At 42.9% G+C, this 15,370-nt stretch overlaps 1 protein-coding gene across 2 annotated transcripts in view; it reads right to left on the bottom strand.

Moving 5' to 3' along the window:
* Positions 1-15,370, bottom strand: part of ankrd13c (ankyrin repeat domain 13C) — a 158,605-nt gene that overhangs the window by 84,495 nt on the left and 58,740 nt on the right. For both annotated transcript variants that reach the window (XM_072511042.1, XM_072511043.1), the window contains 2 exons: positions 9,765-9,869; positions 7,716-7,801 (listed from right to left, as the gene is read on the bottom strand). In XM_072511042.1, coding sequence (XP_072367143.1) covers positions 7,716-7,801; positions 9,765-9,869 — 191 coding nt within the window. The remainder of the gene's footprint in view (positions 1-7,715; positions 7,802-9,764; positions 9,870-15,370) is intronic.

The following is a 15,370-nucleotide window of genomic DNA, read 5'->3' as shown; positions in this document are numbered from 1 at the left end:
TTGATAGTGTTGCTTAAAATCATGTGTTGCTTAAAATCATGAAGTGTTTAATACAGTAAATAAAAGAAATGCCATTTCCAGTGGCTGAAGAGTCGAAATCAGATTTATGACAGGAAGAGAAATTGTTAAAAACAGTAAGTGGCTGGTCTTCTGTGATGTACCTTCTGTAAACCTGAGGTCATCTGAAATTCTAGTGCAATCTTCATTTGCGGAAGTACCATTTGCATATCTTATTGCCCATCTACATCGGCTCCTGGTCAAGCAGCATAGAATCATAGAGTCCCTACAGTGCAGGAGGAGACTATTCGGCCCATTGAGTCTGCACCGACCCTCTGAAAGAGCATCCTATTTATCCCAAGCCCACGCCCTCTCCTCATAACCCCACCTAACCTTTTGGACACTAAGGGACAATTTAACATGGCCAATCCACCTAACATGCACATCTTTGAACTGTGGGAGGAAACCGGAGCACCCGGAAGAACATGGAGAGAATGTGCAAACTCCAGAGTCACCCAAGGCTAGAAATGAACTTGGGTCCTTGATTCTGTGAGGCAGTTATGCTAACCACTATGTCACCATGTGGATTTAAAAATTCACATCCTTGGGTGGTTTGGGGAGGGAGGGGGGGGGCGAAAGAGAAAGAGCGATCACATTATGGCTGGGGTGGGACAGTCGCTTGTCCATGAGCTGTGTCACTACTTGCTTATAATCCATCATTTATCCTGATTACCTGTCACTTATCCACCTGATCCTTGAATTAGTAATTGATATTATGTCCGTAGAACAGAACAGAATCCTTAAAGTGCAGAAGGAGGTCCATCAAGTCTGGACCCACCCTCTGAAACAGCACCCTACAATGGCTCGATCTCCTGCCCTGTCTCCACAATTCCACCTAGAGGCAATTTAGCATAGCCAACCCACCTAACCTGCACATCTTTGGACTGTGGGAGAAAAACAGGGCACCCAGCCAAAACTCACGCAGGCACAGGAAGAATGTGCAAACTCTACAGTCATCCAAGGTCGGAATCGAACCCGGGCCTCTGGCGTTGTGAGGCAGCAGTGCTAACCACTGTGCCAAAGTGCCTCTCTGGAAGACTTCTGGATGATATTGGTAAGAATATTCCAAAAAATGTCAGAAATCAGGCGATAAAGGGCGCTGGTGGATTCAGTGGGATTCGATCCACCTTTTCAAAAGGGTGGCCTGATCCCCTTGAGGTTTCTTGACCCAGTGCTCTCAGAGGCGGTGAAAAAGATAATTGCCGACATCATCTGTGTTACTGATCCAAGGCTCGATGTGCAAACTCAAAACCTATGTGCTCATGAGGAAGAGTTGCAGAATATTAATAAAAGACTTGATAATACAGAAGAGAGAACCCTGAACATGTTGCTTCCTCGGCAGAAGCTCAAATTCATTTCTTGGAAAACCAGCTATGAATGCCAGAATTCCTGAAAGATCTGGAGAACAGAATTGGAGAAAGAATATCCAAATCATCGGTTTGCCTGAGGGAGTAGAGGGTAAAGCTCCTATTAAGTTCTTTGAGAACTGGCTACCACGCTTTAAGCTAGATGCAAAGGCTTGGTGTTTCAAATCAGGCAGGGCGCAGAGTACCCTACCATTAAGGCCAAGGGACAATCTTCGTTCCAGGCCTATAATTATTCATTTCCACAATTTGTTTTTAAAGTTCCAAAAATGAAGGTTTATTTGGCAAACAAAAGTAAAAGCCACAATGCGGCATACAGCACATAGGTCCCAGCCGGGTCTACCAATCATGCCAATCCCAATCTGGGTCGGCTTTCGAGCTCTAGATTCACGAACCCCAGCTGCTAGGCCTCCGTCGCTCAACAGGGGAGATCAACTGGGTCAACTTGGTGGGTCTCGTAAGGGTTATTATACTTATAATTTCCAACCCACTAATGGCTTCTGCTCAGCAGAGTTTTAAAAAAAAAAAAAAGTATTTTAATTGGTTTTACATTTATTTATATTAACATTTGCCTGGGCTATCACACAACAATAAAGAGGCATCTCCCTTCTCCCTCCCTGCCTGCCCTGTGGTTTGCTTACTGTCCGGACGCAAAGGTTAGGGCACCTGCCTACACACCTACACACACACAACCCTCTGGCACGCAACTCTCCAATCGCCGAAAATGACTTCCAGCTAGCCGGAATGGTACTCCCTCTCTGCCTCGGTACTCCAACCATAAAGTATTCACTCATTCCTGTATTTATCTCATAACTAGAGTGCCCCAAAATGCTGCAAGATCCACATAAGGTTATCTATTGATGCCTCCAGATCCCTCACATAAGTCAGTGGTGTACAGCAAGTGACCTGTGATCCACCCCACCTCTAACTATTACTCCCCATGTATTAGAGAGCCTCAGGGCCATGGCTAGTGGCTCTATTGCTGGTGCAAACAGCAGGTGGGACTTCGGGCATCGCTGCCTGGTACACCGGCAGGAGGTTAAAGGGGGTGGAGGTCCTTTTGTTTGTACAAACACTGGCAAATGCAGCCATACAGACCAGCCACATCCACGCTACAAATCCCAGGCCCAAATCCCAAATTTTTCTAATACCGAAAAGAGATAGTCCCACTCTAACCGGTCAAATGCCTTCTCTACATCAAGCGAGATTATGATCTACAGAACCCGACCCTCCCCAGAGCAAGCACCACATTCAACAGTCGACTCACGTTCACCATCAATGTCCGTTCATTAGTGAAATCTGCTGGTCATTCCCCACCACCTCCGGCAGACAAGGTTCCTGTCTTAATGCCAACACCTTAGCTAATAGCTTTGCGTCCACATTTAATAGAGAAATCGGCCGATACGTCCCGCAGTCGAAGGGGTCCTTGTCTTTTCTCAAGAGTAGGGAAGTTGAAGCCTGCCTCAAGGTCTGTGGTAAAGCACCTCTCTCCAAGGAGTCCCTAAGCATCCCTAACAATTGAGGGTTTAATAGGTCTATGGATTTTTAATAGAATTCCACCAGGAACCCATGGGTCCCAGTGTCTTCCCCGACTGCATCAATTTCAGCACCTGCTTGATCTCATCCAACTCCAGCGGAGCTTCAAGGTCCTCTCGCAACTCCTCCTCCATCATGGGAAACTTCACCCAGGAATTCCACCATATCTTTCCCATCTCATAAAGGTTCCAACCTGCGTAAATTTTGTTCAATACTTAATTTACCTTCTCCTGATCCGATACCAGCCCCCCCCATCCTGTGCCCCAATCTGGCAATCTCTCCCTCTCAGCCTCCTGTTTCCCCAGTTTATATTACAGGAGCCGACTTGCTTCCTCCCCATATTTGTAAATTACCCCTTTAGCTCGACTCAACTGTCGCACCGCCCCATCTGTAGCGATCAGATTGTTTGTAGCTTCCTCCTCTCTGCTAATAGTTCTGGGGATGGGCTGTCTGCATACTTACGATCTGCCTCTATAATAATAATCTTTATTAGTGTTATAACCTGCCTACTGACGATTGGCTGGGGACTAATGATTATCCCACAATCCTATGGGAGTATGAACTTCCCCAATGAGGGGGGCGGAGAAGCTCCTACTATAAATAAGCTGGCCAGTCCAGGAACCAGGAGGAAGGAGAAGGTAGCAAGGGAAGTTACTGCTACTGCTATGTATATATTGTTATAGTAAATAAACTTTATTATTTTGTATCCTTAAAACTCGTGCTGGATTCTTCGGGGCCCTTACAAAAATTTGTGTCACAAGTAGGTTTACATTAAACACTGCAATGACGTTACTGTGAAAATCCGCTAGTCGCCACACTATGGAGACTGTTCGGGTACACTCAGAATGTCCAATCCATCCAACAAGCACATCTTTCAGGACTTGTGGGATGAAGCCGGAGCACCCGGAGGAAACCCACAAAAACACGGTAAGAGCGTGCAGATTCCGCACAGGTAGTGACCCAAGCCGGGAATCGAACCCAGGTCTCTGGCGCTGTGAAGCAACAGTGCTAACCACTGTGCTATGGTTTACTAATTTTTCCGCTCCCTCCTTGCCTCCAGCTCTACTTGGGCCTGGAAAGATTTTGGCCGGGATTCTACGGTCCAGCAGCCACGGGTTTCACCTATTCCTTAACCACCACCTTAATTTCTGCCCCAAGCTCGTTTCCCCCCTCACCCCCCACCCCTGATTCTCTTTCCCATCCATAATAAACAAAGGGCTTAAACTAAGGAAAGACACCCCCCCATCCCCTGCCGTCTCAGCAACTCCCAAGCCTGTAAAAAAAACAATCTTAAAAAAACAGAACAGAGAAAATAACTCCATTCAAACAACTCCACCATTAACCCAATTCAACTCATAGCAACAAACAGTAAAATATTAACACCCACAACCGACCAAGCGCATCCCCCAAGCAATGTCCAGACTACGATCTTGGATAAAGTCCACAACATGCTTGGGAGTTTCGAAATAGAAATCTTTGAGTCAAACGTGACCCTTAGTTTTGCTGTGTACAAGGGTGGCACAGTGGTTAGCACTGCTGCCTCACAGCGGCGAGAACATGGGTTCAACCTTGGCCCCGGGTCACTGTCTGTGTGGAGTTTTCACATTCTCCCAGTGTCTGCGTGGGTCTCACCCCCACAACCCAAAGATGTGCAAGGTAGGTGGATTGGCCACGCTAAATTGCCCCTTAATTGGGAAAAAAAATAATTGGGTACTCTAAATTTTTTTTATTTTATTTTTTTTAAAAGCTTTGCTAGGTACACAACAAATCGCACTCCTCAATTGAAAAGGACTGTCTTCACCTTATTGAAGGCCATCCTTCATTTTGCCAGTTCCGTGCCAATGTCCTGGTAAATCATTATCATGCTGCTGTCCCAGTTGATGTTTTGGGCTTTCTTGGCCCATCCCAGGACCCGTTCCTTTTTCTGGAAACTATGAAACCGAATAATGACTGCTCGAGGTGGCTCATTTGGTCACGGTTTCTGCCTCAAGGCCCTGTGTGCCCTGTCGATTCCGGCGCAGCAAATACCTCATCGCCACTCATCAACTGGGAAAACTTCATCCAACTTCTCCTTGAGGCCCTTATTCCTATGTCTGACGATCGCCATTTCAGCCTCTATTGATACAGGTTTGTCTTTGTGTTGGGATAAGGGCTCCTCCACGCTTTTCAATTTCTCGGCCTGCGCGCCTACCACTTCAGTTACGTTGTTCAGTTGCTCTCTGACTGGGTCCAAAGCTTCCTACCCCGTGATTTTAAAATAAGCCTTCAATTTCTGGCCATGTATCTGGAAGCGTTCATCCATTTCTCCACCAAACTTTATTAAAATTCTCTGGCTACCACCCCCACCATCATGTCGCGGGTGATAGGCATGGCCACTTCCCCCGCATCTTTAATGCGTCCTCTTTCAGGCTTGACATCAGTAGTTTCACCCCACTGTCCCTCTGCGATATAATTTCGACTCTCTCTCCTATCCACGGCAGTCCAGACATTCCACCTGGTCTAATCAACCATGATTTGACATTTGGAGAGATGGAGGCATTTGTAAGCTGGGAGACTTGTTCAGAGATGCTGCCTCAACATCCTCTGAGCAGCTATGTGAAAAATATTACATTCCAAAACACAAGTATTTAACTTAAGAGACTTTATCCTTAATTAGACAACTTTGTGACTTGACCCCTACATTTTCCCGGTGAACGAATCCTGAATTCGGTGCAGCCTAAATAATAAATTCACAAGTTCTATGGTACGTTAAATTCTAAAACCAGCATTAGCACGTTGAGTGCCTTGCAGTCTTGGGAAATGGTCTTTGCAATTAATATTAATGAGGATCATGGGGTGCTATATGGGATTGTCGGTAAAACTTTGGTTTGCAATAAAATGAAGGAGACCCAGTTCAGGATACTGCACCGTTTGCATATAACGCCGAGTCTTAGACGCAGATTTGATCCTGCTACGTCTCTGATGTACCTAAAGTGTCTGGTAGTCGAGAATGATTATATACATTGTTGATGGACCTGTGTTAAGATTCAATCCTACTGGCCCAGTCTAGTCAGGGAGCTGGAAAGGCTTTTTGATAGAGACTTTAGTGTAATTCAGTGTCCCTGATTCTAGGTCTTCAGATGAGAATGACTGATTCTAATGAAAAAAGGATATTCAACATACAGACCGTTGCAGCTTTAAAAAATCCTGTTTGTGCAAATATCCTTCAATCAAAAAAAAAAAAAAATCACATAGATTAATTATGGAATTCATCCCTTTGGAATTCCTGACCTCTGTGATCCACTCCAAGTCTGACATATTCCATAAGTATGGGACCCTTATCTTAAATTGATAGGCTCCACCGTGGCTGATTTACGCTTGTTGCGATTTTCGCAAGCTATTTCATCTTATTTTGTTAGTCCTGGTATGGCAATACATAAAGCCATGCATCCTGAACTGTTCTGCTTTTCGGGTGCAGTGTTGCTGTTCAATCACACCCAAATTCTGGAAATGGATAAAGAACTGCATAAAATGATAGTAACTGGTAGGATGGAAAACAGAGAAAAACATTTCTCCTTAACTAAAGATGTGCGACAGGGGCTGCACAGTGGCACAATGGTTAACACTGCTGCCTCACAGCGCCAGGGACCCAGGTTCAATTCCAACCTCGGGTGATTGTGTGGAATTTGCACTTTCTCGCCGTGTCTGCGTGGGTTTCCTCTAGGTGCTCCGGTTTCCTCCAAGAGTCCAAAGATGTGCAGTTTAGGTGAATTTGCTATTCTGAATTTCCCCTTAATATCCAAAAGATTAGTTGGGGTTACTGGGATAGGATGGGGGCATAGACCTAGGTAGCATACTCTTTTCAAGGGTCGGTGCAGACTCGATGGAAAAATGGCCTGCTTCCGCACTGTTAGGGATTCTATGACAGGCTGTAAGCATATTTTGATAGGTCAGCTATTAGGAACCACAGCTTTAAATAATCCAGTAAAGTGTTAACTAGCAGAACGCCGACTGTTCACTGGGCTCTTAGTATGATGAGAATTAAATGATCATAACATGAAATGTTTCTCCATTTAACACAAAGACAAAAGCTATGCACTCAGATGTTTTAATATACTTCAAAGCTAGGCAAAACCTATTTTACAAATAACCAACATTAGTCCTGTAAAAATGCTGATATAAAATAGCAATTCCGCAATAGTGAACTATGAGCCAAAATAGATTTTGCAACATGTTATAGAATGCATTTTTCCAGAGGAAAGTTTTATATCAAATGTCTGTTATTGCATATACATTACGGCTTTTGGCTTTTCCACATTGTTATTTATCATGTTAGTATTATATTAAGCTGTTATTATTATATTGAGGCATGTGATCTCAACTCTTGCTTGTTTTAATACATTTTCGTGCTCAAGGTGAGGAGTGCCAGTCTTCAGAAATGGAACATATTCACTTTGGCCTCAAGTCACCCCAGGCCAGTGTTGAGAGCGCCAAGGTTTATATAAAGGTGGTTATGTTGTAAAGGTGCCTCTGTTAATTCAAAGAAAAATGGAGCATATGATCTCCTATTGGTTCTTCCCCGCAATAAGCGGGTGGCCTGGTTGCCACTGGGCCACCCAAGCCAACAGTTATGACTCAATATAAGCTGAAAGGTTTTACCATATTTCAAGCAATGTTATTTACCAAAAAATATAGATGAGCAAAGTTAACCGATCCCTCAGTTCAATATTATCATTCGACAAATATATTTTGGCTTATAGCTCAAAATTTAAAGCTTACCTCTTTCAGAGCTTTTAGTAATCGAGGTCGTTTTTCTTCTACATTTTCTCTTGATTGCTGCTTAAGTTTTCGCAATAAAGCTGTGACTGAGCACAAAAGAAATTGCACCAATTTTATTACTCAAATTTAAACTTTTCAAAAGCTTTCTGTTCAGTTCCTTCTGCTGTAATTTTGTAATATTGCAGGAAAGAGAATTGACACAGTACCCACCATTTTATACCAGGCTTGTCCAACCGTTTCACATGGGGTAAGGTAGGGAGGCATGTTTCAATTTTTATCTATCTTCAAGGGTCAATTTGCAAATTTCAGAAAGACCTGAAAGGTTCAGGTGTGATTCTCCCAAAATATTTCTAAGTTAATTTGTGTGGGGTTTTCATGGAGTTTCCTGCCGGCAAGTTCCCTACCGCTATTTATGATCCTTAGTCACTTTTCTGGGTCCTGGGGAGTTTCTCACCTGGTTAGCGCCCACACTAATTTTTTTTTAAGCACTGGGGAGCTGAACTCAGATCAGGCTGTCATTTTGAAAAGGTGCCCCAATCTCCAAGTGAGCTTAAGGGCCGCACAATGTCACCTCCCCACACACATAGGCACTATCCCATACCCCCCAAATGAGGACACCCTGTTATGGGCTCCGAGGGCCCCTCTTTTCAGATCCCTCACCCACCCCCCACTCCCTCAGCCCCCTTACAGCACCACTTTCGTTCTGGGACCTCCGTCCGTCATCACCACCACCCTGCTGCAACCTCCCAGAGGCTCCTACTTACCTGCCCTGCACATCCCAACTCTTCAAACACCCCCCCCCCACACATCTTTTATCATGGCATTGCCCCCCTCAGGGCCCTGACCCTTGGCAGTGCCACCCTAGCACTTAGGCAGCCTTCCATTGCCACCAGGCATCCCCGCACGCGCCCCCCCCCCCAATGCCGTGCCGCTTGGTCCACGTTTGTGTGGACCAGCACTGTTTGGCGCACGCACACACACACACGCTCAAATTGACAACTTAGCTTCCTATGGTTTGCTGTTCGTCAAATCACAGGTTGATTTCACCCTGAATGCAGAGAAACCAGTTTCTGATTGGACGAGTAGCTTTACAGCATCTTTCAAATCTCTCCAACAATGTTTGGCAGACAGATAGGGGCCGTGATTCTGGGTCACGGGCTGTCTGTTGGACAAACCTGATTTACACAATGCACACTTATACAACCGCCTATAATCACCCGTTTGCCATCCTCCAGGTACCAATTACAAAGGTGTCATCATTTAAACTATGTTAAAGAATGATTATTCCAACCAGTTAAAGCAGCTATTATTATTTCAGCTAAGATTAATTCCTTTAAGCAACCATCAGTCACTGAGGGCCTTTAGTTGCTCTTACGATAGTGAAACTGAAAATTGTTGCGCCTGTGGTACCAGATCAAAATCCCTCAACTAATAGTTTGTGAATTGTGGACTTTTTGGTAAGCTGTGCAGTAGCCACTTTAAAGTGACTACAAACTTTCCCAAAGAATAGCTGGACTGAATATTCCTTCGATTCCTCACAATCTTGCACCTAAAGTGCCAAGTTTCTTTACAAGTGGTAACTTGTTAATCAAATAAACTGGTATAATTACTTCTTCATACTGAATATAGAACCTAGCACAAGTACTCTGGTTCGTCCAGCAGTTAAACTCTACCCTCGTTAGGCAACTGCAACTGTTTGACACCAATCCATTTTTCAAGAGTAGAGCAGTGAGAAATAAAAGATGATTGCCTCAGTGGGAGACTGATTCACTCAGTGCACTATATATGTCAGTGGCATTAGTTGGAGAATGACAGAAATTGCACAATTACACTGGCTACCACAGAAAGTAGACAAATTAAGTTGACATCAACATACCCACTATAGATGGTGGAGAGAGAGCAATAGATTCTCTCCAAAAGAGAGAATTTTCAGCAGACAGACTGCATCAAAGCGGTCCCAAAATTATACTGGGAGCAGTGGACAAGATACATAATAACGCAACTTGGTTTACTCCAAATTGTAATTAAACCAAAATTAGACTGCCTTACTCATTTGTCGGTCTCCATAGCTGATGGCTTCTGCCAGCGGGCTCCATCCCTGAGCATTTTTCACCTTTACTACAGCGTTGTGAGCTAGAAGTAAATGGGCACACTCTGCAATCAGAAAATGCATAAAGTACAGTGAGTTGAGCCAAATAACTATGATGCACAATTAAGTTTGGATAACCAGCTCCAGCTTTATTTCAAGGGCAAGAATTTATTAGTAGCCTTGTTATATTCAGTTAATATAAAATGAATCACCGGCAAGTTGATTTTACTCATCTCAGCTTGTTTAAATGAGTAATAAATACTTCATCTTTACTTAGCAATTATGAAGCATCAGTGAGTGTGTATGGTGAAAGCTAGAAAAATGAAGCAGTTAAAGGAAAATTAGCATTCAAGCTGAGAATTTCAATCAAATGTTTAGTTAGTAATTGCAGTACAAAACTGCCATTAAGATGAGACAAGACTCAGATTCAAAACAAGTTTTTTTAAAATTTAGAGTACCCAATTCATTTTTTCCAATTAAGGGGCAATTTAGTGTGGCCAATCCATCCACCTTGCACAGCTTTGGGTTGTGGGGGCGAAACCCACGCAAACACAGGGAGAATGTGCAAATTCCACACGGACAGTGACCCAGAGCCGGAATTGAACCTGGGACCTCGGCGACATGAGGCAGCAGTGCTAACCACTCTGCACCATGCTGCCCTTAAAACTCCAAATTAACTTTCAGCTGGGGTGGGAACAAACTTACACAGCATAATTGCCCCAATCACCCCCCTCCCAAATTCTTTGAAGATGTTTGAAGGAAGAAAAAAGGTAGAAATATATATATATTTTTTTTTTTAAAGTGCAAGGCAAAGTAAAAATGTTGGACTAGCAACTGAATTTCTTGACATTTTTGTTAACATTCCTAAAGAGCTCCCATGGCATGACTTACAGCAAATCTGTTTATTAAAGAAAAAGTTTAATAAGATTTCAAATCACACATTGCTCTATTCTACGAGTAAAACAGAGCCATGTCTAAATGTGCCACTTCCTTTCAAAAGATACAGCCTAATGATCAGGTAAACAGAGCAACTAAAATTGCTGTTGAATGAAGCAAGATTTCAAGCTCCAGCATGGAATCACAGCCGTCTGTATTTTCTCTGTATACTTTCAAGTATGAGATCTGAGGACCGAATGATTAAAACCACAACACTGAAGTAAAAAATGAAATCAAAAGTTGGTGATGTTAAATTTTGCTTTTGGTCTCAGTAAAATTGCAATTTTTTTTTTTCACTCTGTATTATCCTCCCTGATGTTTAATCAATCACTCCTATTGCCACACAAAATGCAGGGAATTTCAGACAAGATTTAATATTCTTCACTACTGAACAGATAAGACTATGATCAGGTACCGGGACATAATCACTTACCAAATCACTGGGCAGTTCATCGAAAAATACTTATCGTAGTGGGCCAGCTTTATTAGATGTATTTTCACAAGCAAACCATTCTCTAAAGCCACAATCCAGAAGAACTTAGCTATGAAACCTCCTTAACCAGTACCTTATTAAAACAATTATTCAAATTTCCAAATAAACATGTAAATTTTTGAAAGCACTTATTTGGAATGCTGTAATGGTAACTACAAAGTAAAAGATTTGGATTATTTATAATATAGTATATTATTATTCAATACTATACTATATTTAAATATAACAATGAAAAATGGAATTTGCACTTTTAATGTCTTTCCAGTCTGCAGAAATCCCAAAGTACTTTATGACCAATGAAGTATTATTGTCGATATGGAATCACTCTTATTTATTCAGATGAAATTTGCAAAAAGCATAATGTCACAAACAAGGGTGATAATCAGTTAATCTGTTTTACTGGTGTTGGTTTAGTATGAAAAAAAGACTTGGACAAAGAACTTCTCTGCACTTACGGTAATATCACATTGGCATACACCCAAACAGAAGACAGAACCTTGGTCTAAAATCCTATCTGAAAGGTGGAACCTCTATAAGACCATAAGACATAGGAACAGAATTAGACCACTCAGCCCATCAAGTCTGTTCCACCATTCAATCATGGCTGATATTTTTATCATAACCCATTCTCCTGCCTTCTCCCCATAACCCCTGATTAATCAAGAACCTATCTATCACGGTCTTAAAGACACTCAAGTGATTTGGCCTCCTTCTGCAGCAAAGAGTTCCACAGATTCACCACCCTCTGGCGGAAAAAATTCCTCATCTCTATTTGAAGAATCTTCCCTTTAGTCAAAGATTGTGTCCTCTGGTACAAGTTTTTCTTACAAGTGGAAACATCCTCTCCACGTCCACTCTATCCAGGGCTCGCAGTATCTTGTAAGTTTCAATAATATCTCCCCTCATCCTTCTAAACTCCAACGAGTACAGTCCCAGAGTCCTCACCCGTTCCTCATACGACAAGCTCTTCACTCCAGGGATCATTTTTGTGAACCTCCTCTGGACCCTTTCCAAGGCCAGCACATCCTTCCTTAGATACGGGGCCCAAATCTACACACAATACTCCAAATGGGGTCTGACCAGAGCCTTATCCAGCCTCAGAAGTATATCCCTGGTCTTCTATTCTAGCCTTCTCGACACGAATGCTAACATTGCATTTGCCTTCCTAACTGCCGACTGAACCTGCACGTTAACATTAAGAGAATCTTGAACAAGGACTCCCACGTCCCTTTGTGCTTCTGATTTCGCAAGCATTTGCCCATTTAGAAAATAATCTATGTCTCCAATCCTCCTTCCAAAGTGCATAACCTCACACTTTTCCACATTGTCTGCCACTTCTTTGCCCACTCTCCTAGCTTGTCCAAGTTCTTCTGTTGCCCCCTGCTTCCTCGATACTACCTGTCCCTCTACAGATCTTTGTATCATCTGCAAACTTAGCAACAGCGCCTTCAGTTCCTTCTTCCAGATAGTTAATGTATATTGTGAAAAGTTGTGTTCCCAGCACCGACCCGAGGCACACCACGAGTCACAGGCTGCCATCCCGAAAAAAAACCACACCCTTTTATCCCCACTCTCTGCCTTCTGCCAGTCAGTCAATCCTCTATCCATGCCAGGATCTTACCATTAACACAATGGGCTCGTACCTTATTTAACAGTCTATTCTACGAATAGACAAAGGCCTTCTGGAAATCTAAATAAATCATTTCCATTGGTTCTCCTTTGTCTAACTTCCTGGTTACCTCTTCAAAGAACTCTAACAAATTTGTCAGACATGACCTCCCTTTGATAAAGCCGTGCTAATGGAGTCCTATTTTATCATGCACTTCCAGGTACGCCACAACTTCATCTTTAATAATGGACTCTAAAACCGTACCAAATCTTACCAATGACTGAAGTCAGGCTAATCGGCCTATAATTTCCAGTCTTCTGCCTCCCTCCCTTCTTAAACAGCGGTGTTACATTAGCCACTTCCCAGTCTTCTGGGACCCTCCCTGCCTCCAGTGATTTCTGAAAGATCACCACCAATGCCTCCACAATTTCCTGAGCTATCTGGTTTAGAACACTGGGGTGCAGTCCATCCGGTCCAGGTGGTTTATCCACCTTCAAACCTTTCAGTTTCCCCAGAACCTTCCCCTTAGTGATGGCCACTACACTCACCTCTGCCCCCAGATTCTCCTGGAGTTCTGGCATCCCACTGGTATCTTCCACCGTGAAGACTGATATAAAGTAACTATTCAGTTCCTCTGCCATTTCTTGGTTTCCTATTATTACTTTTCCAGCCACATTTTCCAGTGGTCCAATGACTATTTTTGCCTCTCTCTTACCTTTTATATATTGAATAAATCTCTTCCCATCTTTTATATTAATAGCTAGCTTGCATTCATATTTCATCTTCTCTCCCCTTATTGCTTTTGTAGTCGTCCTCTGCTCACTTTTAAAGGCTTCCCACTAATCCTCACCACTTTGTATGCTTTTTCTTTTATGCTGTCCTTGACTTCCCTCGTCAGTCATGGATGCCTTGTCCTCCCCGTAGCATGTTTCCTCCTCCTTGGGATGAATTTCTGTTGTGTCTCCCGAATAACCCACCAAAAGTCCTGCCACTGATGTTCCACTGGATTCCCTACTAGGCTCCTTTTCTAATCAACTCTGGCCAGCTCTTCCCTCATGTCTTTGTAGTTACCCTTATTTAATTGTGATGTGGAGATGCCGGTGTTGGACTGGGGTGCGCACAGTAAGAAGTCTTACAACACCAGGTTAAAGTCCAACAGGTTTGTTTCAAATCACTAGCTTTGGGAGCACAGCTCCTTCATCAGGCAAGTCTCACCTGATGAAGGAGCTGCACTCGGAAAACTAGTGATTCGAAACAAACCTGTTGGGCTATAACCTGGTGTTGCAAGACCTCTTAGTTATTTAATTGTAATCCCGTTACATCTGATTCCAGCTTCTCCCTCTCAAACTGCAGGCTAAGTTCTATCATATTGTGATCACTGCACCCTAAGGGTTCCTTCATCTTAAGTTCCTTAATCAAGACTGTCTCATTACACATCACCAAATCCAGAATTGCTTGTTCCCTAGGAGGTTCTGTCACACGCTGCTCCCCAAAAAATCTCTTAAACATTCCACAAATTCCTTTTCTTGGGATCCACGACCAACCTGATTTTCCCAATCCACCTGCATATTGAAGTCCCCCATGGTTATTGTGATATTGCTTTTTTTTACATGCTTTTTCTATCTCCTGATTTATTTTCTGGCCCACATCCTGACCACTACTAGGGGTCCTGTACATAACTCCCATCAGGGTCTTTTTACCTTTGCAGTTCCTCAACTCTACCCTCAGAGATTCTATGCCTTCTGATCCTCCTTGCTATCGATTGAACTTCATTCCTTACTAACAATGCAACCCCGCCCCTTTTCCCATCTGACTGTCCTTTCAATAGGATACCTATCCTTGTATATTTAGATCCGAGCCCTGATCCCTTGCAGCCACATCTCTGTATGCCCACAACATCGTACTGGCCAATTTCAATGTGCGCAACAAGCTCATTTATCTTGTTCCGTATACTGCGTGCATTTAGGTACAATGCCCTCAGTCCTGCATTGACCACAATAATTTCTCAGAATTCAGCTTTGTGACATTGTTTATGCAAATGATCAATTTTCAGACATCTAAAAATGTTCCTGATTCTTCCATTTCATACATTTACAATGAAGATTTTGAAAAGCTTGCAGAAGATGGCAATATACTACAAAAACATTTATTCAAAACACAAAAATCAGTAAGTTTATTGTACACAACATTGAGCCTTGTATGCTATTAAAAAGTGAAGAGTCTGCGCACTGAAGGTTTTGACCTTTGGAATATAATGCCAAGCAGTTTTCCAGTAACCACAACAAGGAGAAAATAGATTTTGAGAGGGGAAGTTCTAGGCAGTAACTACAATTTCATAAACAGCATTGACACATGGAGGAAGCTCATATGGATGATGTGTTAAGTAGGTTGGTTCAACGTTGACTGCAACTGGATGCAGTGAAACTAGAAACAGGCTTCTGACACAGGAGATGGTCCAACACGGTTTTATTGAACTTCCTGATTGCTGTACATAGAGTGTCAACTCACAGCAGACTATCAATCTAACA

Source organism: Scyliorhinus torazame, chromosome 7, assembly GCF_047496885.1.
Source record: "Scyliorhinus torazame isolate Kashiwa2021f chromosome 7, sScyTor2.1, whole genome shotgun sequence".
Taxonomy (NCBI): domain Eukaryota; kingdom Metazoa; phylum Chordata; class Chondrichthyes; order Carcharhiniformes; family Scyliorhinidae; genus Scyliorhinus; species Scyliorhinus torazame.
This window is presented reverse-complemented; position numbering and strand designations above follow the sequence as displayed.